Genomic DNA, 27,075 nt, shown 5'->3' on the forward strand with positions numbered 1-27,075 from the left:
ACCTCCGGGACCCACTAAGTCTGTGTATACACACTCGTGTGTTAGTTTTCTTTTTTAAAAAAACAGAGCCGTATTTACTCTTCAAGATCCCACAACTTGTCTCAGAGGGGAATTCCGCTTTTTTCAGGAATAATGACTTACAGCGCAAGTCAGGGTGCCCCCACCCTTCTGTTCGAAGCAAAACAGACAGACCCCAGCAGAGGGAAGGTTCTCCTTTTGCAGGCTGCTACTGAGGAGCTATTTCAGGTGTGAGCACTTTGACTTCAGCATTCCCAAATCGTGAGTCAGTGAAGAGAGGATGTTTTTCTACAGGGGTTTTTATTTACTGGGGGGCGGGGGGCGGCCATGTGGTAAGCTTCCGGTGGTCCAGCAGTATCCAGGTGCCCATCACGCTTTCTTTTTTAGCTCCGGAGATTTCAAACTCAGTAAAAACGCCGCCCGCGCTGCACCCGCTCCCTCCACAGACGTGGGGAAGCCGCGCAGTCACTGCCTCATATCACTTCCCCGTCCCCGTCTGAGTCTGTGTCCGATCTTACTCAGAAGGGCCCTGGGACACTTTTAAATGTGAAGATGACAGACAGGACAGCGAATAATGTTCTCATTACGCAAGTTTTTCTTTTCTGCTTCTCCTTAAGGCAATATCATATTTTCACTGCAGGAGCACCTCTCAGAGAGGCAAGGATGAACCCAACCTCTAGTTGTCGTGATCTGAAAAAAAAGGCATGTGTCCTACTTGCTAAATGGAAAATAAAACTTGTTGTAACTGCCCTTCCTTCTCATTCCCAGCACCCGAGGGGTTAACCTGAAGTCTTAATCCATTCCCCTCCATCTGGGCAGGGAAGGGGGAAATCATTTCAGTAACGAGATGGAAATTGCCAGCCTATACATGCCCGAGGCAAAAAGCAAAGAAATGAGTTTTCTCATGAGCTTGGTTATCGAGGGGGAAAAATCTCCACCTCGCACTTCATGTCATGCCAGTGCTCACCCTGCCCCTGAGGTTCAGTAATGACCTCCAGACAAGTGGGTCAGTCCAGAGGGAGGGCCAGCCCAGGGCGCCAGGCTCACAGTCAGCTAACCCTGGGGCGGCCCAACCAGTGCCTGGACCGAAAGGGGACCCCCACTGGCATTCCCCCTTCTCAGTCCACTTCACCGGGCGAAAGGGAGCTCCCAACTAAAGAACCAGTTCTGTACAATTTTGGTCCTAAGGAAATAGACTTGATTTGGGGTATTTTCCTCTTTAAAAAATGAGATGCTCTCTAAATCGAGAACTTGACAATTGCAGAACTTCTTAAAATTGAAAGCCTTTGGAAAAGTATTTTAAATCCATATTTATGTAAATATCCGTTGCATGCCCACCCTCCCAGCTGAGCCTCGAGTGCTGCGTTTCTTGAGGGTGATTTGAATTCATCTTCAAGACACGTGTCTTTGTGGCACTTGAACTGTTGCAGTAACCAGACGGCCGGAGAAGCAGTGTTACTTGGTGTCACCAACCCGCGGGGCCCACTTGGCTAGTAGTTCAACAAGACCCAATCTTCCAGGGCTCATTGGTCATCTCAGGGGGCAACCCTCTGTTCCTTGGCTCTTGCCATTAAAAAAAAAGAAAAGAATAGGAAAAAAAACAAACCCTACTCTACATAAATAATTAACAGAGAGCCTTTCAGCTTTGTCTGTGAACTTACTCATTTTTAATAATATAACATTTGGATACTGTTCACATTTTGCCTTCACTGTGCATCCAGTACAAACTGGGAACTCGCTCAGAGAGCATATTAATTTTTAGGTGTTTTGTTTCATTTTGTTAAACAGCATTTTCATTTTTCCTCTCCACTTTTGAAGAAGATGTGAACTCTGGAATTGGCAACATTTATTCCCTCAAAAAAGGTAGCAAAATTTGCTTTGTGTTTTGGGAAGTAGATTTAAATTATAGCATTTGTCCAGTAAGCAAGTCCAAATCAATCATATCACAGTGTTTACGTCCAGCATAACCACGACCCGATGGGGGAGTAAACAATGATATTTCAAAAGAGGTCTCCACAGAAATGCTCAGCATCCCATCTCACTGTGCGGCACATTATTTATAAAAGTGTGATTAGTACTAAATCGTCAATGACATGACATCATTAACGTAATCTGAGAACTTGTAACCACTACAATGCAGATCCTGGGATTTTTATGACACTTAAAGAATGTACGTATGGAATGATACGGAATTATCACTTCCACTGTTGCCGACTTTTTTTAGTTATTTGTTGTTTCACACTGCAACAGAAATTCTGACTCTTTTGTGGAGTACGATAGTTCCAGGACTCCCCAAAAAAGCAGGTTAGTGGTGGCCGGAGCCCCTGCTTTCGTATAAAACCCTGTTTCCCGCCTTCAAAGAGCGGGTTCCTGCGGACGCGTTTGTCCTGTCTGGACACCTGGTGAGCACTCGGGCCAGAGGTGACAGCAGGTCACTGACCAGTAGGGCTAGTTCAGAAATTCCCTCACAGACAAACCAGACATTTTGCCTTTAGTTGGTAGGTAGATTTTCCATGTCCAAGACAGACGGGTGGTTTGAACTCAAGATTCATCTCGAGCTCTTACATCCCCTTTCTAATCAGTTCTGCTATGTTTGTGGGCAATGTCTCTGCCATTTAATTGGATCACAAATAGGAAAACCTTTTACTTCTGTGATGCAGGAAGGTACCAATTTGAGGTACTAAGAGTTTTAGCAATAATAATGGAGAATCATAACTCCTTATTCTAAGAACAAAGTAATTAAACTATGTTGTGCATCCATATATTTTTTAATTATCATTTTATAACACAATACATAGTGAAACCTCACTATTGGGTTGACAAGAAAAAAACAGTGAAAGGCTGTCTTTTTAAATACTTATGGTAATAAAATAGAGGTAACATTTATGAATCACTACTTGTTTGTCTCTAATCTCAACTTTATGTAAAGTATAGAACAGAACAACAAAGCGTTTGTTCTTTGTTCTCCACGTTATTTATTCTGAGAACTTGGGGTCCATGCCGTAACACAGACCAGAGGCTGCCCCGCTGAACTGGACGGTTACTGTGTTTTAGCTGGCAGACTGCTGGCAAATTGACATATTGAGTGGGTTTTTGAAAAATCTATATGTTATCTTTCAAAATAAACCTATTCATAGGAATTGCTATTTGAGAATGAGTATCATTTAACCACATTGCAACTCTATTTTGAAATCATGGCTATTAAAAAGGAACTTTTTATCCTCATCTGTGTTTATATGGGCTTCATAGAAAACTAGCTTTGCTGGAAAAGAAAGGAGGGAGAGGTGCTTTCGGAGCTCAGAGGGACCCATACGCCGTTGCCTGGGCTGAGCCACAGGGGCTGGTCGTCCACCAGTGGAAAGGCACAGCGCATGGGGTCAACCTGTGGCGTATTCGTGGCTGGGACAGTGTGTTCGTGGAGCTGACAGTGATTAGTTTAGTTGTGTTTGCTGTATGTGTGTGTGTGTGTGTGTGTGTGTGTGTGTGTGTGTCCTTTTGCCTCTGAGTCAAGCCAGCACAGCTACAACAAGAACCCTGAACTTGGCTCAGGACAGCTCGGCAGGAAAACTGTGAGTCAAGAAATACATGTTGCCCAGTGACCTTCACTAACAGCAGGTGAAACGCAGGGCTTGTGACCGGCAGAACGATAGTGAAATTGCTCTGGGGGCAAACTGTGCTTTGAGTGGTCTCTCTAGAGCTGCGCTGTCCGACACCGTAGTCCCAAGCCACAGGTGACTGGCTGTCCAGGACTTGGAAGGTGGGCACACAGAGTGGAGATGTGCAGTAAATGTGAGATACACACGGGACTTTGAATACTGGCCACAAAAAAAAGAATGTAAAATATCTCAATAACTTTGTATAGATTACATACTGAAATGGAAACGTGTGGATATATTGAGGTAAATGGATGAACGTGTAAGATTAAAATCAATTCCACTCATTTCTCTTTACGGTTTCAAAATGGCCATGAGAAACTTTAACATGAGCACACAGGGCTTGCATCCTGTGTCCAGTGGGCAGCGCTGCCCCGGACAGGGAAGAGTGGCCATGGGGCTCACTTGCCAGGGTCTGGTGAAGACATCTGACTGATGACAGCGTGATGGGAGCCATTTTTCAAGGTGCTTCAGCTCACTGGTGACAGCTATGCACTCCACAGACAAACGGGCATGGGTTGGACTGGGCTGATGACTGACTCTTGGTTTCTTTATCTGTGCAGCAAAGGAATAATTATGGGCTGTCTGTGCAAGAGGGTTAAATGGAATGTTGTGTGTAAATGTGAGGTCTGACCCAGGATGCACTGGGCTGCTATAAAAAAAATACTGTCGATCGAGTGGCTTCAGGAACAGAACTTCATTTTCTCCCACTCTGGAGGTCTGAGATCAGGATGCCTGCGTGGTCAGGTGCTGCTTAAGACCTTCTTCCTGGCACGCGCACACGCAGCTGCCTGCTTGCCACGTATTCTCAGGGCAGAGAAAGTGAGAGAGTAAAAGGAATCTCTCAGGTTTCTTGTTCTAAGGGCACTGATCCCGTCGTGAGGGCCCCGTCTTCACTATCTCCTCCAGATCGAATGCCCCCAGAAGGTCCCACCTTCTCACTCATCACACTGGGGGTTAGGGCTTTGAGTGTGTGACGGGCCACAAACATTTAGTTGAAACAGTCCAATCAGACATAGCAACTTGCCAGTGTTGTTTATGAAAACCTCTCAGAGGCCACCGTCTAGTGTGTGTCAGGCACGGTTTTTGCTGGGTACTGAGCAGCTGCCCCTGGTCCTTGAACCACCAGCTGCAGCATCACTGTGAGCCTGTGGGAAGTGCAGCAGCTCGGGCTCCCCCCCAAACCTCCTGCATCAGAACCCGCCCTGGACCAGGTCCCCAGGGCTCCAGAAACACATGCGGCTCGTGCAGTACCATCTGGGGGTTCGGAGAGGAGCAAGGCAGCCTCGCGGGCAAGCCGTTCCAATGCAGGGTTTATGCGATGGTATAGCGGTGGGGTGAGTCTCCGACCTAGACCAAGGAGTCAGGCAGACAGGGATCAAAACAGCAGCTTTATCGCTGATGGGACTCATGGTTTACATACATGTCCTTCTGACACTGGACCAGGGAAATAGACTTGATCATTGACCCACAAGTAGCATCTCCCCACAATGATAAGCGGTGGGGAAGGCATTCGCCTAAGGCAGAGGATCCAACCCCCTCCAAGATGGGAAGAGGGAGGGTCACCCTTAACCCTGCAGGGAGGTGCTAAAGAGCTTGACCTGAATTCAGGACGCACAGAGAAAATCAGATGTGACCGAATCTGCCGACCATGGGGTGGAGGATGAACCCAAAAGCACCACAGGAAATTAGGAAATTAGTGGGAACCCCTTAGCGGGAGGCTGGGGGAGACACTGTGAGAACGTGAACCTGAATGATAACCACAGGGATGGGAAGAAGGATGGGTTAAAACAGAAAGACCCCCCCAGGAAGGACTTAGCAACAAATTGGGTGAGGCCACAGATGAGTCCCGATCCACGTGTGAAACCTGGGGGGAGAATGGGGACAGCGAGCTGCTCCGAGACTCAGGCGGATGGGGGTGACGGTCAGTTAAATGCACAGCGCCAATCGATGCTCACATGCTCGTTTCCTCGAGTGCCTCCCCTCTGACACACTCTCGTGCCACGGCCGGGCCCTGCTCCCCTGCTCCAGTGCCCCTTTCCGGCCTCCATCAGGCTCCTACCTGCCTGTTCTTCCCCAATCCCATTCGCTTTCCCATCCTGCACGCCACCAACTGTCTCCTGACAGAGGTCCCCATGGCTCTCCTGTGGGCAAAGGTAATGCAGTCTTTTCAGTCCTCATCCTCACGGCCTTGGCCTTGGAGACACGCCTTTCCTCTCAAAGCCCCCATCTTCCTCTGGTGTCCAAGGCCCTATTTTCTCGTCCCCTCAGTTGTCCCCTCTCCTTCTGACCATCCCTTATGCTGATGACCTGAGTGAGACTCTGTCGGCCTTCCTCTGTCCTCGGGCGTATTCCCTAGACGGTCTGAAGCTCGGGCAGGTGTGTGAGGACCCTCAGCTACTCCAGACCCCTGCACCGGACCCCTGGCTGTCCCACCTGCACCTGCAGTTCCGTTCTGCACGTCCCAGCTGAAGCCAGCACCCTCCGCCACCCCTCCTTGTCTGGCCCCAACTGCTGTGGTCGGCGCCTGGGCTGCGAGCGGGGTCCTCGCCTGTGGCCTCCCCCTCCCCCTCCCCTCCCCCCTCCGTGTCTCCACCTCAGCAGACACTCCCGATGCCTGTCTGACCCCTGCAGCAGCCGTCTCCCCTCCCCTTCACCCACCCACTTCCGACAGGTTTCTTTTCCTAAGACATGTGTGAGCCCCGTTTCCCAGATTCCACGGCTCTGGCAGAGCCCGTTGCCCTCGGGTCGATGTTCGTGTGTCTTCAGGTTGTGGAGGCTGCGTGTGGCCTGTCCGTGCTCCGGTCTGCCCATGCTGGGTCACGTGTGAGCTGCCACTCCCCAGCCCGTCCCAAACCCACGCTCCGACTCTACCAGGGCTGACATGCGGACCTGTTTCCCAAGTTCAGGACTTTCTCAGGCTGATCCCTCAGCCCGGGGCGGTTCGCTAGGCCCTTCCTTCACCCTCCCAGCCACCTGGTCGAAGTCTGCCCCACCCCCAAGATTCAAATCAAGCATCACCTGGACTAGGAAGGCAGTCTTTCCAGAGCTCACCAGGTGGGGCCCTCCCCGTGGTGTCCCCCTCCCACCGTGAGTCAGCGGCCAGGACACCCAGGAGCCTAGCACCCTGCCTGGTAGACAGGAAGCATCAGAAGGGTGCCGCCAGGAGGAAGGTCAAATACTTCATATCTGGGGATGCCCTCAGGATGCTATTTGGGAGGACTGGAGGCAGGAAAAGAATAGACACCCATTTTACAGATTCACTATGAATCCAAAAGCCTCTCATCCAGACGGACCCCGACTGGCTCTTCAGATCTATGGATCGCCACAGAGAACTCGGGGACCTGACCCCTGGAGATCCGTGCTTTGCATGGTGCAGACTTTTGGGGACATTTTCTGATGGAGACTGAGGCAGGGAAGGGGGGCTAAACATGGAAGATGGGATCAGAGTCTAATGTTTCCCAACTCGACAAGGGACACCCATAAAAATACACAGCTGCGGTCAAAAAGGAACATAGCTCCCCATGCGTGCAGCCCCACGTGTGAACACACGTGTGCATGTGCACAGAGATGAAGATCTAAGCGACCTTGTCAAGTTTCCTGCATTCTCCAAGTATGAGGCTCCTTGCCCGTAAAACAAGGTTGCTGCGCGGACTGGATCCGGCCAGGCTTGCAGAAGAGTTTTGCGGTTGCCTGGCACAGAGCAGAATCCAGGGAGAGGGAGCGTGAGGACAGACGGGGAAGGGGAGAGGGAGCTGGAGGACATGCAGCCACAGCAGCCGCTGCTGCCAGCGGGGCAGGAGCACGCAGGCCTCCCCGCTGTCCCAGCTGAGGGTCCAGCACCTTTAACAACTCCTCGGGCAAATCACTTCAAATCTCTGCCGTTGCTGCTTCACCCAGGGACACCTGTCCCCTCCTGCCCCCTCCCTGCAGCTGACTGACCTGTGCCGTGCCGTGTATTCAGGACCACTGACACAAGACACACTAAGGGAACTGCCAACAGACCATATGCACACCTTTCCAAATCCACTCGCTTTCACCTTTTTAGGTTTAAAAAAAAAAATCTTGGCTTTTCTCTCAGAATCTCTGAAATAGTCGGCACGTGGGGAAAACACCTCTCTTTCACTCTGCTCCTCCTGTTTTTCACCCTTGGACCTTCTCGGGGTCTGGCCGAAAAGTTTCCCAGGACAGTGGGTTGGGCTGGTGGCTTCACCATACACTCAGCCACCTGGTGTGTTGCATTGGTGTGGACCCCGGCCCCGGACGCTGCCTGTTGCCCTGAACTTACTACACTCAGGGTGCATTTGTTCCTTTTTACCTTACCATTCATAATTCGTGCAAATGACTTTCCCTGCCCTGACTTTTAGGAAATCTTTACAGAGTCATTTTAGGTACACACCAGCCACAACCTTGGTTTTTCCAGACCGCTCCTCTGACACCACATTGGACCCCTTTGATCTTTCAGCACAGGGCAGCCCTTCTCAGAACCCCTTATTATTTTAGTTGCTTTTTTAGCTTTGGCAAAAATGTAAGACGAGGGAGCTGCCAATCTTGTTCCCCTGCCTATTTAAACAGCGTCTGGAAATCTGAAATAATTACCTCCTTTCTTCGTTTTAAAGGGTTTTAAAGGCATATCACACGAACATTATGCAGTGGGTTGAAAGCTTTGAATCTGCAGTATTTGAAATGCTCAGATTCTGAGGCGCTGAGAAATGGCGTTTCCCCTGGGTTGGTCACTGAGGGCTGGCCATTATCACCATGTCGGGCTGATGGCGTCATTTCCAATTCAGAACATGGCATGTAGATATTCAGGGGAAGGAGAAATAGCTTCCCTTGACTCTCCTTAGTGGATTTAGCTGTAACTGTACATGCAGCAGAGCAGACTAAGCAATTCATATTTGGAAGTTATCATCTGAGAGTTGTTGTTCAGTGATAATTGATATCATCTGTTATTTCAAGAATACGACATTCCGATACAACCCATCGGCCTGCCTAACAAAGGGAAAGGAAAAGCAAGCAGAGAAGGGAGATTTCTAAAATGCCCTATCGCTGCAAGCTGATGATGTAGTCTCTGTCCTATCGCGGATCTGTAAATGCCTTTGCATGACTCCACCTTGCCTTCTGAGTCATTCCTGCACCCTCCAAACGTGTTTGTAAAGTTCCCTAAATAAATCACAGGTGATTCTCTGAACGACCGGGGTCGGCAGTCGCCGGCAGTGAAAAACACTGGCTAAAGGCACATGAAATCACGTGCCTCGGTAACCGTTCATTTATAGTCGTTGATTTACTGTTTTAAGCAATTTCTGTGCCAAAGATGGACAACGTGCTATAAAAAATCTCTAGTCCTAAAAAAATGTGAGAGGAAATAAGCTAACAAGAAAACACTAGAGGGGGAATTTAGGTTTTATATTTGCATTTGCTGCAGTTAGAATGAAATCCACCATCGAGCAACTTGGTGTGTGCCAACAGCACAGCCATTCAATTATTTTTATTTTCTCCCTTTCTCTTCTTTCAGAATGTGTCCATGGGATGAATTCATCTAGAGAGGTTCACGGTATGTTAGACTCCCAATTATACTTCTATAAAATATGCTCATTGTATATATGCATGCAAGTGATTTGTTACGTATAACAAATATGGCCAAATATTTGGCCCTAAATAACATATGATATAAACTGGCCAAATAATGAAGGCTTTTTTTTTTTTTGCTGATTCAAAAATACTTAAAAGCTGTTTTCTGTATTGTAATTGTCCAACCACATAAAACATTCTCATGAACCCTTAAGTGCCAGCCTCAGTGCCGCGGTGCTCACCACAGGTCCAATCTGCTGGGATTCGATGACTCTGCATGACTCTGAAAAAAAGAGAACCAGGGCTTGGCTTCTGCATGTTACGACCCAGTTATTACCTCTGCTGTGGAAGTGGCCATGCCTTCTCTTTACGAGGGTAAAATGTTTACTAAGCATCCCTACATTTGCAGAAGGTTTTGAAATGTCCTCAGCTCTGCCACTCGGGAGCTGCACAGCTGAGTCAAACAGGCGAAGGGAAATGCACCCCAACCACAGTATCTCCTGGAGATAGTCACAGGGAGGGACACGCAGCCGGAGAACTGAGGAATTAGATTTCAAAAGGGAAACCACCCCAAAGGCGCTTCAGAAAAAGAAAAAAAATGTTTTATTAAATCCCAGTGCTGAAAACTGGATGGTGTGTGTGGCAGGTCCCTCACTGTGCACACAGGCACAAGGCGCTCTCCTGACGGTCTCTTCCCTGTGACTCCGGGACCAACTGCAGAACAGGGGCTCAGGACCACTAACAAAGTACGGTCTCTGATTTTTAGTTCCATGTAAATGGTACTGAACATAGAAAGCATTCTTTTAGAAATCGTAAATTTTTAGAATTGTAATTTTAGAAATATCTTGCTCACAGATGGATTTTGATTTTAAGAGACTGGTGAAAACTCAAATCCCAACTTTACCCGTATTTTGTTTCTGAGAGGGTTTTGAAAAGGAAAAATGTAAAATAGTTAGACCTTATCTGAGACCACCTATAGTTACACATTTAACCTAAAGTTGTGGAAGAAAAACCGTCGAAAAACCTGTTACTGTTTTCCAGGGAAATTACTTTCCCTTCAACTAACCAAACACTACTTTTAAAATTCACCGTGAGAACTTACATTCCATTCCTGTTATGAGCCTTTCTGAAATTTCCCCTGTGGAGCAAACTGGGAAGAATCTGTCATAGCGCATCTGCCCAGCACACCGCTTCTTTGCATTTTTATTTTGTATGATGGCGAAAGTAAGAGTCAAGATTACCCCAGGAGAACCCTGGGAGCGAACGCTGCGACGTCTCCTTTCCTTTCTCCCTTGGAGAGGCGGAGGAGGCACATTCTCTATCGCCGCCGAAAGGAGCGCTCTGGGTGGGAAGGATGTCTTCACTTCCTACACGATGTTACGGAATTTTATAAGCTCTGTAAAAAGCCCTTCACTCTTAAGGGGTTCCCGGTGCCCCTAAACTGAGTCCAATGCTGACTGCTTTCCATTCCTTTTAGTTCCTCCATAAGGAAGTTTGTTTCCAGCGTTCAGGTGTGCGCCGCGCAGCAGTAGCCTGCGCACGTCCCGGGAACCCCAAGTGCCCGGCGGGGTTTGGAATAAATCGGCAGAGGCTCTTCCTTGCTATTATCGTCCTCCTCGGCGTTGGAATTCGGGGTGTATTTATTGGTTGAGACTCTTGGCTAAGGAGCGCCCTTGAAAGGCAACACTTGGAGCATCTTTCGCTGAGCCTCCCCTCCTTCTCAGGAAGGGAACTTGAAGCCGGCGCAGCGGAGGCTGCTGCGGAGAACCGACCCACAGCCCCTCGCGGGGTTTAGGGTTTCAAACCGCCCAGCCCAGGAGGAGCCCTCTCCGACCTTTCCAAGGCACGGGGTCACCCCAGTCCGCTCTCTCCCCCTTATTGGATCCCTTTTTTTTATTTTTTTGCCTCCCCCGCACTCCTGAGCCGCACCCCGAGCCCGCGGGGGTCCCTGGGGATGCACCTGGCACTTAGTGGGTTCGGAGGGAAATTCATGGGATCCCAGACGATGAGTTTTTTTACTTGCCACTAAGTTGTTCCTGAGCGGGCAGTGGGGTTTGGTGACTGTGCAGTATCTGGAATAACTCGGCCCACATGTAGAGCGGACATTTGGGGGTCTTTATATTTCTTATGGGGCGTCTTCAAACTAATTTTTAAAGAAAAATACAAAGTCGTTTTCTGAGACCCCAGACCCAGTAAAACAAACAAATTGCAACTAGGCGCTCTCCGCTCCGGAGTGTCCCTGGTTTTTCAGGGAGGAGCAAGCGGACAGGTCCACCTGGGGAGAAGTGCGGCAGGCAGGAGGTTGTCGGGGACGCGCGCCTGAGAGTGGCCTACCGCCCTGGCCTGCAGAGGGGTTTCGGTAAAAGACCCCGATGAGGGCCGGTCGCGACAGCAGGGACCCCTGCCCGAGGATTCCTGCATCACCAGCTCCGACGCCGGAGCCGCGAAAATGGGACGCGACCGCTCAGTCTAGCTCTCTTGCGGGTTTCCCGTCGATTCTCCCCAAACCGAAGTTCTTAAAAGATCGACCCAAAGGCCTCGAGGAGGGCCGGCAGAACCCGGCGCCGTCGGGGGCGTTCCCGGGCGCACGGTGGCCGCCCAGTGTCCGGGCTGCGAGCGAGGGCTGCTGCTGCCCCCTGGCGTCCACTCACGGCCCCTGGCGCTGTCCTCCGCCCGCTCGGCGCGGCGAGCCAGGCCTAGCTGGTCCTGGGGCGAGAAGCAGCCACGGTCCCCACCTCGGTCAGGCCGGCCCCAGCGGCAGAGCTGAGCAGAGTGTGGGGAGGCAGCAGCACCCCCCTCTCCCGCCAGCCGCCCGTCCGCGGGGTGTGGGAGGAGGGGGTAAAGGCGGATGCAGGGGGGGGCCCGTGGGGGCTGGGTGAGGGACCCCATCTCCAAGGAGCTGAAGTTGAAGTTGAGGGTTCCTTGGGGCAGGTGGGGACGGGCTCCGAGTGAGCCCCCTAGCAGGAGGTGAGGGACCCCCGCAGAAGGGGAGGGACCCTGGGTCGCGGGGACAATGCTCCGGGGCGGGTCCCCTAGGTTACGCGCAAATGCCTGCGGCTTCGGGCACAACGGGAAGTTCCCGCCCGTTCGCAAAGCCGGGGTGGGTTCGGCACCGGAGCCGCGCGCGCAGGGGCGGGGAGAGGAGCCGGGCTGTTTCCGGGGTGCGGTAGGTTGGTCTGGGGCTCGGGCGACCCGGGCCCAGCAGGAGCTTTTGCCCCGCTGCCCCGAGGGCCGGAAGGGAGCCCAGCAGATGCTTTCAACTTTCTTTCCAGTAGCAAGTTCTTTGGGGTCTTTTCTGACTGGGAAACCCCTTGGCTGGCCGCAAAACACACAGCCGGAGCGAGGCGCGCTGCGTAATTTTAAGCTGCGGCCCAGACGTGGCGAAAACACTAATTAAAGAAAACAAGCCAAGAGAGAAAACTAAAAACACAAAAACCATGTTGAGGAGACCGAGAACCGTCTGGCCTCATTAAATGAATCAGCGCCACTCCGCCGCTGCCAACCCGGCCTTGGGGCCGCGCACAGCAACTCTCCGGCCGGGCCCTCGGCCCTCCGGTCCCATCGTGGTAGAATCGCACCCAGGCCGGGGAAGCGGAAATTTGGCTGTGGGCACTGGCGCAGAGGCTGGAGCTGCCTGGGGGCCCCACTCCAGGGAGCTCCGCGGTGGCCGCTTTATCTCTAAGGTGCGCGGGGCGTCTCCCTCTTGCTGGTCTCCGGGCTCGGCCGCTCCCAGCGCAGGTCCCCGCCCGAGTCCTCCGGGCCGGCCGACTTTTTCTTCTTCCTTCCACCTCCTTGGTCCCGGACCGCGGCCACCCGTGGCGCCGCTGCGCATTGCAACCCCAGGGACCACGGCAGCGCAACCCAGCGTAGGTGAAAAGCCGCAGGGCCGAGGTCTGCAGCGGGGCGGGGCCTCGGGGAGCGCGTGAGCCTTTGCGTGTGTGCTTGAACGCGGGTGCGCTGGGAGCGCGGGATGGCCGCGGTGGCCGCTGCCTCTCCATTCCGGCTGCGTACAGTAGCGCGCAGCGGCGGGGGGGGGGGGGGCGTGCGGGCCAAATCAGGAGCCCGCGGCGGCGAGCCGCGCCCTAGTTGATACCGGAAAGGCCTGTGATTGGCCCTCAGCCGCCCTATGCAAACGAGCTGAGGGAATGGAATTCCTCGGGCCGGGCTTACAGTAAAAGCACGTTCATTTCCAGGCACTCTCATTCATAGAGCCAGCGGGCGCAGGCGGGACGGGCGCCCCGCGGCCGGACCCTGCCACAGCACCACGCTGCCCGGCCTTGCGCCGGCAGGCACCTCTTCCCGGGGCTCCTGGGTACGCTAGAAGAAAGTCAACCTTTGCTGCTTCTCCTTGACCTGCGTTGGAGCTTCGATTTCCCCCCCTTTCTTTCTTACTTTTGAATGAACTGGTCTCTTGGCTGGATGGTTCAGCTTCTTTCCTGGCTGTGAACTTTTCCCCGGTTGTTTCCTTTGACAACTGCAGGAGAAAGCGCGCTGTGTTTCGAGGCGAGCCGCGAAGCTGCCTGTGCGTGGCAGTGTGCGTGGGAGTGTTTGCGTGGGTAACTCGAGCGGCCGCGTCTGTTTAGATCTGCGCTGCGGTGCCTCCTCGGAAGGCCCGCTCCACCTGCTGCGGTTACACGGTGATCGTGGGTATTGGCTCGTCCCGGTAGTTAACCAACCGGCGCTGGGGCGACGTTGGAGGAAGATCGTCTCGCTACTGCCCGAGTCTGAGCTGTGACTCACGGAGTCCGTGTAGACAGTGGCTGGCTTCGGGAGAGTGCTTGTCTGCGTGCGTGTGGCTCGGCTGCTGTTCAAGCTGCCACCAAACCACAGGACCAGCCACAAACTTAACCAACATCCCCAAACCCGAGTTCTCAGATGTGGAGAGCTGTACCCTGAGTGTCATCAGCTTGGACCTTTTTTTTTTTTTTTTTAAAGATTAGCTCTTCTTTGAAAAGCTGAATTTTATGAACTGAGCATTTTGCCAGAACTTAAGAGACCATGACAAGTATTTCTAGCCTAGCCCTTCTCCAACTACTGAAGCTGATTTCCAAGGCTACTTAAAAAAAAAAATCTGCAGTGAACATTAATGGATTTCTGTTGTGTTTAAATTCTCTACAGATTGTATTGTAAATATTTTATGAAGTAGAGCATATATATATTTATATGTGTGTGTATATGCACATACATTAGTAGTAGGACCTTTGGAAGTCGCAGTTCTTGCTTTTGAGGACTGAAGCCAGCTTTGCATAATCAAAGTGGCCATGGATGTGGAAGACAAACCTGTATTTTTTGTTGTGCTGGGACTTTAGACAAACTCACCTGGAAAAATTGACAGGAGACTGACTACTGGAACTTCCAAATTATGTGTTTGCTGGTCTTTTTCCTCTCCGCATAAATATTTTAGGAAGTGTATGGGAATTTTGCCTCCCGGAACTTTTGTAGCAGCCAAAGACTGAACTTAAAAACTCTCAAAGCAAGAATCAGAAGAAGATAGTCTGTCTCTCTTGGCCCTTGGCTTTGGATCCTGGTCGCCCACTTTTTAAAGCACTAAGCGGTCGGATGCGGGGATCCCTGCAGGGGTCTGAGGCCCATCGGTGTAACTAGAACTTTCTCCCTCCTGGACGGCTAGTAACTTAAGTCAGCGCCCTCCCCCAACCCCCCCCCCCCGCAGCAATAAAGGCCCCTGAACTTTTATGTTGGTCTCCCGGGAGCTGCTGGTTGAAGATCCGCGCTCCTGTCGCCGTCTGGTAGGAGCCGTTTGCAGAGTCCTAACTCAACCGGCTTGTTGTGATGCGTATCCCCGTAGATGCCAGCACGAGCCGCCGCTTCACGCCGCCTTCCACCGCGCTGAGCCCGGGCAAGATGAGCGAGGCGCTGCCGCTGGGCGCCCCGGACGCCGGCGCCGCCTTGGCGGGCAAGCTGAGGAGCGGGGACCGCAGCATGGTTGAGGTGCTGGCCGACCACCCGGGCGAGCTGGTGCGCACCGACAGCCCCAACTTCCTCTGCTCCGTGCTGCCCACGCACTGGCGCTGCAACAAGACTCTACCCATCGCTTTCAAGGTACTCGGCCCGGAGCGGGTGTCGGGAGGACGGGCGGAGGCCGGGGCGATCCGGGAGGCCGGCGGCCGGGCGGGCGGGTCCGGCCCCTAGCCCATCCCGAGGCGCTCGGGAGACTGGGGATGCTGCGTTGCCGTGGCGACCCCTTAAGGGACCCGCCTCGGCCCATCGGGGCTCCCTTCGGAGAGGCCTGCAGAACTCAGGGTGGCCCCAAAGACTTCCACGGAGGGCGGGCGGGGACGTCCCTCGCGGGGGTCTTTAGCTTTGAAGCAAAATAGGAGAGTGAAAGCCCGGCAGGGCCGGTACTGACTGCTCCCCAGGCTTCTCTCGCCACCGCTGGCCCGGCACCCAAACCATTCCGCCTCCTTTCGACGGAGCGTGGGGAAATAAAATACTTTTCCTACCTTCGGGTGGGTGGAATATACTGACGAGGAGAACTGTCAGGGTTCTCCTCCCCCCCGACCCCCGGTTTAACGCCCCGGTAGGAATCCGCTTGCCCGAGCTCACTGCGGGCTCAGTTAAGTTTGCAAAAGTTTTTGAAGCAAACCTCTAGCCTGACCCTACCCGAAGCCGCAGTATTGACTCCAGCTTCTTTGCCGGGAGCCCTTCCGAACATTATCGCTGGCTCACCGAGATTAAGCCCAGCCCTGGGCAGCGCCGGGCGGCCCGGCTGCCTTTCGGGCTCCCGGGTCTAATCCCCCAGGTCTGTGTCCGCCAAGGGCCGGGCGGCGGCGCGGACCAGGCAGCTCCAGCTGAGCCGCCCAAACCCCTGATTGTTGACCTCGCTTTCAGCTGCTTTTAAAAACCTTGGCCTTCAACGGGGATATATAAACAACCCGGGGAGTTTTTAAACAACCACGGCACCACTCTGGCAGCGGACAGCTGGAATTCAATTTCGGCCGTGGGGATTCTGCTCTTCTGTCTTGAGGTGGCGGGTGGGGGACGGTGGTGAAGGGTAAGCTTTTTAGTATAGTAGGTACCATCGCTTCCTTTTCATTTAAAGGGCTAAGACAGGCAGGTGAAAAAAAACCTGTAAAGACTGGCTACTCTTGTTTTTTGGTTTTTTTAATCTGATTAAATAATTGTCCCCTTTAAGGGGAGATCAATTTAATATAAGCTTTTTTATGGGTCCAGGCCTTGGCGGGACCTTGATCTACTTGCAAGGAGCAATGTTTACTCTTTTTTAAAAGTACTGTCAGTGTTCTTTATTTTCTAAGCCTGATATGCCTTCCAAACTTCGATTGTGATTTCTAAAACAAAACAAAATGTACAGTTAGCTGTGTCTCTAGAATTGCCTGCTGCTCCTCTGTTTTCTGAAAGCAAGAGGTTTGGAGGGGTGTGCAAGTGAAGATGAGGCGAACCAGCCGCTGGACTCTCCCCCTGCCCTTCCTCCACTTCTGTAGACCGGCTTCGGAGCCCATTTCCATTTGCTATCATTCTAATCCCTTTACAGGAGACTCAGGTCTCCATCAGTCCTGAGTCCCCTTGGGAGAAGGGACGTGACATCACTGGGCCCTGGGGTCACTTTCAGATAGATGGGAGGACACAGGCCGGTCATCAGCCAAAGGCTCAGTTAAACCCGAGGGCCCCTGGCCCACTAAGGGTTCTGTGGCTTCCTTTGGGGTAAGTCAAGTGGCTTCTGATGGGCCCTCCCATGCCCGGGAACCCATGCCCAGAACACTAAGTGCCAAATAAAGGCTCATCAGGAGTTAGGTGTAGTTTCTCAAGCCACCACATGAAAGTATTTATTTTCTTCTGAAAGAATGGGGGGAAAATCATATAAATCGCTTTTATGAGTCATTAGGGAGTTGTTGTTTTAGCAGAAATCTTAATAACCATAGAGGTTGCCTTTTAAAAATGACTTTCAACTATGTGCTCTTTTTAAAAAATCTCCTTTGTTTTACTGAGTGATGGTTTTTTGCAGGTTACTAAAAAAAAGATCAAGGGGGAGAGCTCTTGAAAAAAGTTTGTGGGTCTTGAGAACATTTGGGGGACAGGAAAGGCCAGCAGAGAAACCAGACCATTTGATTACCATCTGTCGTAGCCCCAGTCCCCACCAAGAGGGGCGTCTTCCTGAAGGGAACCTGCTCCCGAGAGAGCAGAGGGACTTCCCAAGAGGCTCCACCCGAGGAGGGCAGGGATGGGAGCAGCTGTGCTTCCGGGGGGCTGCACCCCGGCTACTCCAGGCGGCCCTGGCTCCTCGGCCACCCAGCCACCACCCAGTGAGGTGACTGGGTTAAAAATTGGATTTTGAAATGACTGCTTTAAAATTTGGATTTTTAAATAAGCCTCAGACAATCCCTTTAAGAAGTCAATCAGTTGAGAATTATTATGTTCCCAGTAACAAGGAGGGAAAATGGGAAACTGATAAAGTCTGATGATATTGATGGAAAGATTATTTAAGTCATTTAAGTCATTCTTTCAGAGTCTTCGAGAATTCTATGTGCAAATCCTCTGCTTTCAAGCTTTGAAACTAAAGGGAGATTAACATTATGAATTTTCCTTAAAATAGATTTAAAAATCATTCTAATTGCTTATCCTGGACCCCCAAAAGTGCCCCACGGTACACCTTTACTTTTTAAGAGAGGCGTATGGGACTGTTGAGGAAATCTTAAATTTGCTGCATGTTACCCATTATTTACAGAAGCAGCCTCAAAAGCCGTTGGGGCGCCTTAGTCTGTGTTTCGTAATACCGGTCCGTTTCTGCGCTGGCGCACCAGAATCCGAAGGCACAAAATAAACACGCCTTCAGCAAGTTCGGGGGCCTTGGATGCTGACGGCAAGGTTTTTTTTTTTTTTTTCACAAGAAAGAAACAAGTTATGTTTCTGTCGGGGAGCTGGTGGTGCTGAGCTTTGCTCCAAACGTCATCGCGGCTGCCTTCTGAGTTCCACTTCACAACCTTCTTTGAAACACTGGAAAATTAAGGGATTTGAAAGAAATGAATTGTAACTGTAATTTCAGCCTAATTAGAGTTGGTTTCAATGTCAGCACCAACTGCGAACAGGCCAGCCAAGAGCAGTGTGGGTAGGTCCCATACAGGAGGGCTGGTCTTGTGCCCAACTGACTTCCCGCTACTTCAGAAACAGAGAAGTAAAACAAAATGTGAGATACCCTTTGGCCTGCAAGTCCCTTCTTGCCCGTTTGGCCTGTTCTGAAATGAAAATGTTTGTGTTTCTTCACCTTTTGTTTATAGTTTTCCATTCCAGTTGCTTTTTTTCCTTTCTGTTTAAAGTTAGATTTTTAGGTTCTCCTTGGATTGTTTGTCAATGATAAAAATCCTTCAAATTAACAGGCATGTCAATTTTAAATTAAAAAACATTTTTTTCACCTAAATGTGCTTGTTAATCATTAGATGGTATACATTATCTAAATGAATGTGATTTTCCTGGACTTAATGTTCTTCTTCCCCATGTGAAAAATAAAAAATCCCTCCAAGATCAATAAAAAGCTAGTCAATGCTTTTTGAGCACCCAAATATCTTTGATTCCTGCTGCATTTTTAAAAAATAAACAGAGAGGCAGGAGTTAAACTCCTACATTTTTAAGTCTCAAATTCCAACCTTGACAATCTTTTCCTGTTTGGCTGCCATGATCACTGTGCCCTACGTCTGTTTCCACTTGGAGAAGCGTCCGTGAACTTGCACCATCACCCCGCAGGGTGCTTTTGGGAAGACAAGCCAGGCCCGGGCAGGGAGCACCGGGAGAGGAGCAGCGAGTGGGAGGAAGGTGGCTGGAATACGCCGGGGTAGTTATAAAACAAGAGTTATTTACTTTACCCTCTTCACATGAGTGGTTCGGTTTGAAAGCCATGTGGCTGGTCCTTCCTAGGGGCTGCATTAAGATCGAGAGGCTGGGCCATCGCAGGAAGATGGAGATGAGGAAGTAAAAATATGTGTTCAAGGGGGACATTTCGACACTGTGAGCTAATTTTACAAAGGGAACTGAAAATAGTGAAAAAAAAAGTGGAAAAAATTTTAAGAGTCTGAATTTTTGAAGAGCAGAGTAAAGCAAGCAGATTTTGTGGGAACAGGAGTAACGGCAACAGCAACGACATAACCGATCAGGGCAATTTATTTGAGGGGTGTTTGTGAAACAAAAGGGAATTGTCTTTTTACTGCCCTTAATTAAACAGCAACAACACACTTATAATGGGAACTAAATACCTAATTAGAGGGTGCTTGAGGAATAAATAGCTGTGTTTTTAAATTTCCTTTATTTAAAAAAAAAAAAAAAACATGTCCAACAGTCGGATGGAAAGGATTAGAAAGAAACACAGGTGACTAGACAGTGCAAACTGGGCAAAGAGGTGAGGAAGTGCCGGCCACTGCCTGCGAGTCCAGGCTCCCAGAACCTGCCCGCCCCTCGGAGCAGGCTGGCTCTCTTGTTGCCCTACTGTGCGGAACCCCAGAGCAGAAGCACCATTGATGAATCAGAACAGCAAGTGGTCGGGCATGTGGCAGGTATGGGGACTGAACAGGCCAGGAAGGCGGGATGTTGAAAAGCACGGCTTTGCTTTCATGGAAGCCAGCCTGTGGCGGTCCTGTTTGCAGACAGAACAGAGGGACTGAGAATACAGGGACTGGCCACAAACTTAGGCAGCAAGTAGGAGGTAAAAACTGGGAGGCAGAAAGCAGGGGAAGAGGTAGTCACTGTAGAATGCTTTGCTATCCTAACTCAAAACCCAAACCAGAATCTGTATATATTATATCACTGGAGTGAATAGCACAGATTTCATGACTGATGAGAAGGTACTGTGAGAAAAAAAAAAAAGAAATAATAAGAACAAGTAAAACAGGGGACATTTTGACTTGAAATTCTGTGATCACTTGAAAAAATAGAAGCAATGGAAATGTAGCTCATGATAAATCTCTAGACCAAGGAAACTGTTTCTAGAAGGGTCAAATGATGACCAAGAAATGGATACTCGTCCACAAAGCACCTTTGTGTCATCCTCTTTAGGGTATTTTACTTTGAAATGACTCGCTCTAGGATTACTTGAGCATCAAAAATATGTATCTACCAGTTTTCTTCAATAGCCTTGATAGGAGATCCATTTTGGTTTGGTTCCATTAAAGGAGTTCCCCTTCCAGATCAGCAGGGTTGGAGGCAACCTTAGGGATCTGTTAGGACGTAGTGAACACACCTCTGGGACTCCCAGGCCCCCCAAGCCTGCATCATCCCCTGCTGAATTCACAGGGGCACAGGGCATCGAGCCCTCTTCCTCCGAGGCCTGCCAGTTTCGTCATGCATAAGCAGCACAGGACACATTTCTGGTTTTTTCCCTGGTGTGCCAGGGTTCACCGCTGGTGAAAATCAAGACCGCAGACAGGAGGAGGAGTTTCGAAGGTGGAACTGCAAAGGGGCAGTGTCTGTCAGTCAGTCCAGAATCGTCAGCAGCCGGTTGTAATGGTCACATGTAGTTTTAGTGGAAGTAAGGTGAAGCATCTAAAAGTCAAGTTGGCCCTTTCAGGCCTGTCGTGGGAGGTCTGGACCAGGGGAAGTGGGTTGTAAACTGGCAGAAACACTGTGTTTTTCACACTTGAAGAGTTGAGAAGAGACCAGTGTGTGTGAGAAAGCACGGTGTTTCCAGGTCCTCTTTGTAGTTAGTCTGGCCCCAGCTTAGCTGTGTGACCTCAGTGGCTCCCAGGTGATGATGGCTTGGTGGTTTGAAAGTTTATATCTAGCTATGCATAATGGAATTACAAGTAAATCTTCCCATTAGCAGCTTTTCTGTTTGGCTTAACTGAGGACTGCTATTCCTTTGCAAATTAATAAGGGTCACACAATACGAATTTAATTCTAGAACAATTGTTCCCTAAGTGACAGCAAAGTTTGTGCCTTTCCTGATGTTTGCATTTGTCCCTTGACTGGTGTGTAGGTGGTGGCTCTGGGGGACGTTCCAGATGGCACTCTGGTCACTGTGATGGCTGGCAATGATGAAAACTACTCAGCAGAACTGAGAAATGCCACCGCGGCCATGAAAAACCAAGTCGCGCGATTCAATGACCTCAGGTTTGTCGGTCGGAGTGGAAGAGGTATGTGTGAGTCAAAGCTGAACTTGAAACACAAAGTGTTTATGTGGCAACCAGCCCAAATTTCAAAACCTCCAGAAGTTTCTGCGATGGGTTTCCTAGAAACACAGTCTGCTTGTTGTAACTGCTACATCAAGCTTTTAAAAAATATTTACTTAAAATTGAACATTTTTAATAGAATCTAGCTTTTCATAATTGCTTTCTGATTTGCAATGTGCAAAACATAAATTGTGAATTTCAAGGAAACCCCTCAGCTCCTCACTAAAGTGTGAAAATATAAAGCTTAACATCGTGGAAATTCGGCTTGCACGCCTGGGGTTCTCTCTCTGACAATTAGCAGAAGTCTGCCTACTGAGAGCCTTAAACCTGGGTTCCGTGTACTATCTATGCAAGTGACAGTTTCAAAGGACCACTTCCCATCATTTTAAGGACTGTATAGTATAAGATTGTTAAAATGCTGTTTCAAGTAAGCTTACCATTTGATGGTAAAAGATGAAGAAATGGAGGCTGTACCCTTATGGTTGGGTAAATCTGGCAGCCATGTGACCTTCCTATGAAATGGAATCGGGATGCTTTACTTTATTACCTGGGGGGAGGGGTGGGACCCAGTGAACATTTCAGGCACTAACAACATTAAAGACCAGATTATCCAGGGGGACTGTTTGCATTAGGGCAGGTCTATTACTGTGCAGTGTTATTACTGTATTTTGCTGTATATAATGTGTACTTTTTGCCCAAATTTTTTAGGAAAAAAAAAGGGTGTGCGTTATACATGGGTAGTACGTGACCTGCCTTGTATCTGTTCTTGTAATTATTGGTTACATAAAATTTCTTGTACCATAATATGTTCAAAAATAAATGCTATAAAAAAGACCAAGTATCTAAATATAAATAGATAAAAAGTTGAATTAAAAAAATTAAAATGATTTTTTTCCCTGAAAGTTTGGGCCAAAACATGGGTGTTCGCTATACCCAGCAAATAGGGTGCTTTCTGCTTAAATATTTAAAGCAGAAGGAGGCCTGTGTTGCAGGGACCCACTCTGTACTGTATGAACAGCAGCAAGTGCTAGGAGTTCCATTGAAAGAGGTAGGCTAGTTTGTTTAGGAAATTTCATTTGTATAATACAAAAAATGGAAAATAAAAGTTTCTTTTGAGGAAAGTAAAAAGGCATGATAAATACCCAAACAACAGTAGATGACTCTTATATTAAAAAAAATAAAACTACAACCAGTGGACATTCAACCAAGACAGTCAACATTACTCTTTATAAAGGCATTCAAAACTATAGGAGAATCCAGGTTCATTTAGAATTTGATTCGTCAAAGTGGGGACAAGGGAAAAAGGCACCTTGATTTTGGGGGCAGTTGTTTTTGGTATCCTAGCTGTCTGGAACATTCTCAAAATGGAATCATAGGTGGGGAAAACTTAGGAAACATGAAATGATTGAAAATATATGTTTCTAGTACTAACCACCTTAATAATAGGGTAATGCAAAGAAAATTGTATCCACTTATTGAAAGCGTGAGGGATGCTACAAGGTATGAAAGTGTAAGGCATTAAATGGGTTCACTTGTTATGTTAAAAGTCCACGCCTTTCAGTAAATGGTATTCCCATTATGATTCGGGGATGGGTGTTTAGAAAACATCTTCAATGAAGGCTTCGGATGAGTAGCTGGCAGAGTGGGTGAGAAGCCAATAAAAAACCAAGGCCCCGCCCCCAGGTCCATGCCTACGGCCTGGCTGACAATCCGGACTCAGTTCTCCTGGATGTCCACTTTCACGCACTGAGCTGAGTGTCACTTTGGCGGCCTTTCTGGAGAAAGCGATAGTACCATCATATGGCTCCGTGTGTCAGGTTTAAGTTATAAAAGTTTTGGAAACTATTAAGTAGCCAATGCCAGTGACATTTCTCCATAAGTTCAGTTGTGGCTTTCTGGCACCGCACAGTAAGTCGGTGATAAAATAATGAGGTTTGGAAAGCAGTGTGCTTCCTTTTCTGGCGTTGGGGGCTGGTCTCTCGCCTCATTGGCCATTTCTGTTTTGAGTGGGTGACTAATGGGAGCTCGTGTTTACTTGGGTAACAGTGAACTGTTTCCCCAAGGTGTGGATTGTTTGCATTGGGCTGCCTGATTCGTGCCAGTATGCGCTTGAGTTTGCATAAAACCCGAAGAGTAAAATAGCTACAACAAGGCCGGGCTGTCTTCTGATAACCCGGAACGAGCAAATGAATCGAAATGTCGTAAGTGGACAGTGCCCGTTTTGGACAGTGTCTGCCCCCCATGAGCGATAACGGGGCTTCCAGGCTACGGGAACCCAGATCAAACCTCTGGCCCAGTTAGAGGTCTCACGTGTGGTGTTGGTCTTGAGTGATTTTTTTATTTTATTTTTTTAGTCAATACAACAAGACGAAATGAGCTGTCAAAAGGCCCTGTTTGTCTCATAATTTCTCCCCGTAGTCGTAAAACACAGCTTGATGTTACTCATTCAAGAGGGAGTGTCCGCATCACGGGCTGCCAGATTTTTGTGTGGGTGATTTCCTTCCCACTGTGAAGACCGCCAATGATTCTCACTAATTTTGACAATTAGCCCCCATCTTCCACACGGAACCTCTTCCTTTAAAAGCTTCATTACGGTTTTGTTTTGTTTTTTTAAGTGATCTTAAGAGGATTTTCTATCTCGGTTTCTATGTTGAATGTGTGCCTGTGAGCCCATATTGGCACCAACGCAGCATGCAGCGGCCGAGAGGCCCTGGCTGTCGGCTCCAGCACTGGGCTGCCGTTGAAGTTTCAAGCTCTGTCCCGAGGCCCAGCCCGGTGGGGTGGGTTCTCCAAGGGGCCCGGAGCTCTGTTCCCAATGCAGGGGGGAAAAGGAACTCTCTTTTCTTTTACCAGCTGCCAGTCTGTGGGGATTGTCAAGCTCAGAGAAATTGCCAGAGGTTGAATATGGAAGGCTTCTTTTTTTTATGTTCTGCAAAACTGATTTTGTCTGGGACTGGCTGATGTCCAGATACCGGCTCCTAACCTCAAGTTCAGCCTGCAACTGGGAAAACCTGCCCGTCCGGCTTTTGCGGCCTGGCCAACAACATTGTCCCCTAACACCAGCGAGGGCTCCTGCAGCCTGAACCTCCTCCCTTCCCTCCTCTCTCTCCTGTCGGTTTTCAGTCTTGTTCAGGGTATGTCTGACCCTTGGCATTTTCTCGCTTTGATTTGGTGTCGCCACATGAAGTGACCGACCCTGTCCCTTTGCCAAGAAAGAGAGAGCAGCTGCATGGCGATGAGAAGCTGTGCTTAGTACACATGTTGCCGTTCAGAACCACACACGCTTAACCACATGTCTTGGGACTCGCCCTCCCTCCAGAAAACGGAGGTTTGTGATGAAAAGGAATTCTCTTTGGCAAAGTTAATTAGCAGTTTACATCAGCACTTAAGGCAGGTGCTACGGATATTTTCAGTTATGAAAAAGTGCCCTGGCTGCTGCAGCTGAGAGATGTCTAAGAAACTTTAGCAATGAAATCTATGTGCACTTCCGGCCCTGTCCGAGACCTTAATCAGTCGGAGAGGAATTGATTAATCAGGAAACGTGGCTTTAGCTAATTCATTTTAGAACCAAAGAGGAAATCCACCAGACTATATCATCAACCACGCCATAAATGAGGGAAGAGAAGCCGCTGCAAATCCCTCCATCTTCTCCGAGAATATGATTTTTAATCTTTTGGGAACATCACAGATAATTTTGAAAATCCTTTGGAAGCCTTCTCTGTAGGTGAAAAAAATTTACATGAGCACTTACAATAGTGTCACATACAAGTTCAGCTTCAGGGCCCATGAAGCTTGCTCATGGACCTTCCAGGGACCCATAGCCCTCCAAGGCAAGCATCAGTGCATTTGGAACTTCACCTTGACCATGGAGGGCCAGCCTATTTCCCCACCGCACATGGTAGGCAGTTGAAAAAGGTACAGGTAAACAACCAGGGAGGGAGGTAGACAGTCTCCTTGTACCCTGTGCTGTCTCTGTTACACCTGTTTTGACTGTGGCCAGGACCAGTTTGTATATTTAGGAGAGTAAGTCCCAGTCCAGCGGCTGCTTCAGACCCTTGAAAGGCTGTCACATCATCACTGAGCGGGCAGCCCCGTCTCTGTGACGTCCTGGGCCCCTGGCTGCAGACTGCAGACTGCAGACTGCAGGCTGCCACTGGAGGCCTGGTCGGCTCTGTCTGCAGCCCAGGGCTGCTGTGCTGGGCGGATCTGTGCTGTGTTGACCGCCCTGGGAACTTGCCCACTTTAAAAGAGTGCCCTTCCCCAACGCTTTTATTCCTTCCCTGTGTTCGTGCCGCGGACGTCTTTCCCAGACATAATATTTACCCATCCTGATCTGGGCTGTTGCATGTTTGTGGAGCGTTCCTTACTCAAGGCATGCTCGCTGTTGTTATTTTGCCTTGTTTGGGGAGCTGTACGGGGAGGCTGCCTTTCAGACGAGTGAGAGGCGGTGGCCGAGATGAAGAAAAGTGCGTTTAGAAAAGGCCTTCGAAACGAACAGAGACGTGTCTCTGTGGAGTGGTTATTACTGAGAAAGGCCGGGATGACTCACGGTGTTATCCTAGGATCCAAGTCACTCTGTGCCACACAGACACACACAGGGCGGGAAGGAGAAAGACTGCGGGCAGCCCCAGACTGCGGCACCGGTGGCACTGAAGAGGGCAGGCTGGCCATGAGGTCTCTTCCAGAGAAGACAGGGACAGGCATGAGTCATAGTAAAATGAACTGTCCTATACACCACTCCCCTCCTCCCACTTTTTTTGGTTGTGATTGATCTATACTTTTCTTTTTGAAGACTTTATTTATTTATTAGACAGAGAGGGAGGGAGGGAGAAAGAGAGGGGGAGAAACATCAATGTGTGGTTGCCTCTTACACAACCCCTACAGGGGACCTGGCCGGCAACCTAGGCATGTGCCCTGACTGGGAATCTAACCCGCTACCCTTTGGTTGGCAGACTGGTGCTCAATCCACTGAGCCACACCAGCTGGGGTTACACTTTAAAATAATATGTCTATGCCCTGGCTGGGTGGCTTAGTCATTTGGAGCATCATCCTATACACCAAAAGGTTGAGGGTTCGATCCTTAGGCTGTGCACAGCGGGCAACTGGTCAATGTTTCTCACATCCATGTTCTCTCTCTGTCTTTCTCTCTCTGCCCCCCTTTCTCCCCCATCCCTTCCTCTCTGTCTGAAATGAATAGGAGACATACCCTCGGGTGAGGATAAAAAAAGAAAATAAACCATATATGCTACAATCTGTTTTTAGGACTGGGCAAATACAGATGGAAAAAGACCCAGCCTCTGGTACACCGAGCCTCGGGCAGCCTTAGCAAATAATTTTGTTTTAGATGGCAGGTCGGAAGCTGGTGCCCACAATCAGATGGAGAATTCATCTGTAGAGATCAGGTTTCTCCTTCTGCTTCATGCTTCCCGATAAAAGAGTAACAACAGTTTCCCAAAGCAAGTCCCTGCCCCCAGGCACCACCCAGAGCAGTCCCTGTCCGCTTAACACCCTGGCGGGGACGGAGGAAAAAAGCACACTTGAGAACCGCTTGGGCCTGGAACAGTTTCTCTTGATCCCTTCATGGTTTTCTTGCTGATTTTATGAAGTGTCAGGCATCTCGGGGTGTGCTAGACAGCTTTTTAAAATTGAGGTTATTTGTGTGAACAATGCTTTAGAGTTTGATGGGCAGAAGCTAGGCCTTTCCC

General features: G+C 49.5%; 1 protein-coding gene across 4 annotated transcripts in view; it reads left to right on the top strand.

The window, feature by feature from the left end:
- The window catches only part of RUNX1 (RUNX family transcription factor 1), a 202,437-nt gene that overhangs the window by 103,062 nt on the left and 72,300 nt on the right, over window positions 1–27,075 (top strand). For 3 of the 4 annotated variants that reach the window (XM_037127183.2, XM_037127186.2, XM_053658054.1), the window contains 3 exons: window positions 9,187–9,225; window positions 15,049–15,302; window positions 21,178–21,334. In XM_037127183.2, coding sequence (XP_036983078.1) covers window positions 9,187–9,225; window positions 15,049–15,302; window positions 21,178–21,334 — 450 coding nt within the window. The remainder of the gene's footprint in view (window positions 1–9,186; window positions 9,226–15,048; window positions 15,303–21,177; window positions 21,335–27,075) is intronic. The other variant, XM_037127184.2, reaches the window with a different exon arrangement.

This window comes from Artibeus jamaicensis, unplaced genomic scaffold, assembly GCF_021234435.1.
Source record: "Artibeus jamaicensis isolate MK-2021 breed Jamaican fruit bat unplaced genomic scaffold, CSHL_Jam_final scaffold_474, whole genome shotgun sequence".
In the NCBI taxonomy this organism is placed as follows: Eukaryota; Metazoa; Chordata; class Mammalia; order Chiroptera; family Phyllostomidae; genus Artibeus; species Artibeus jamaicensis.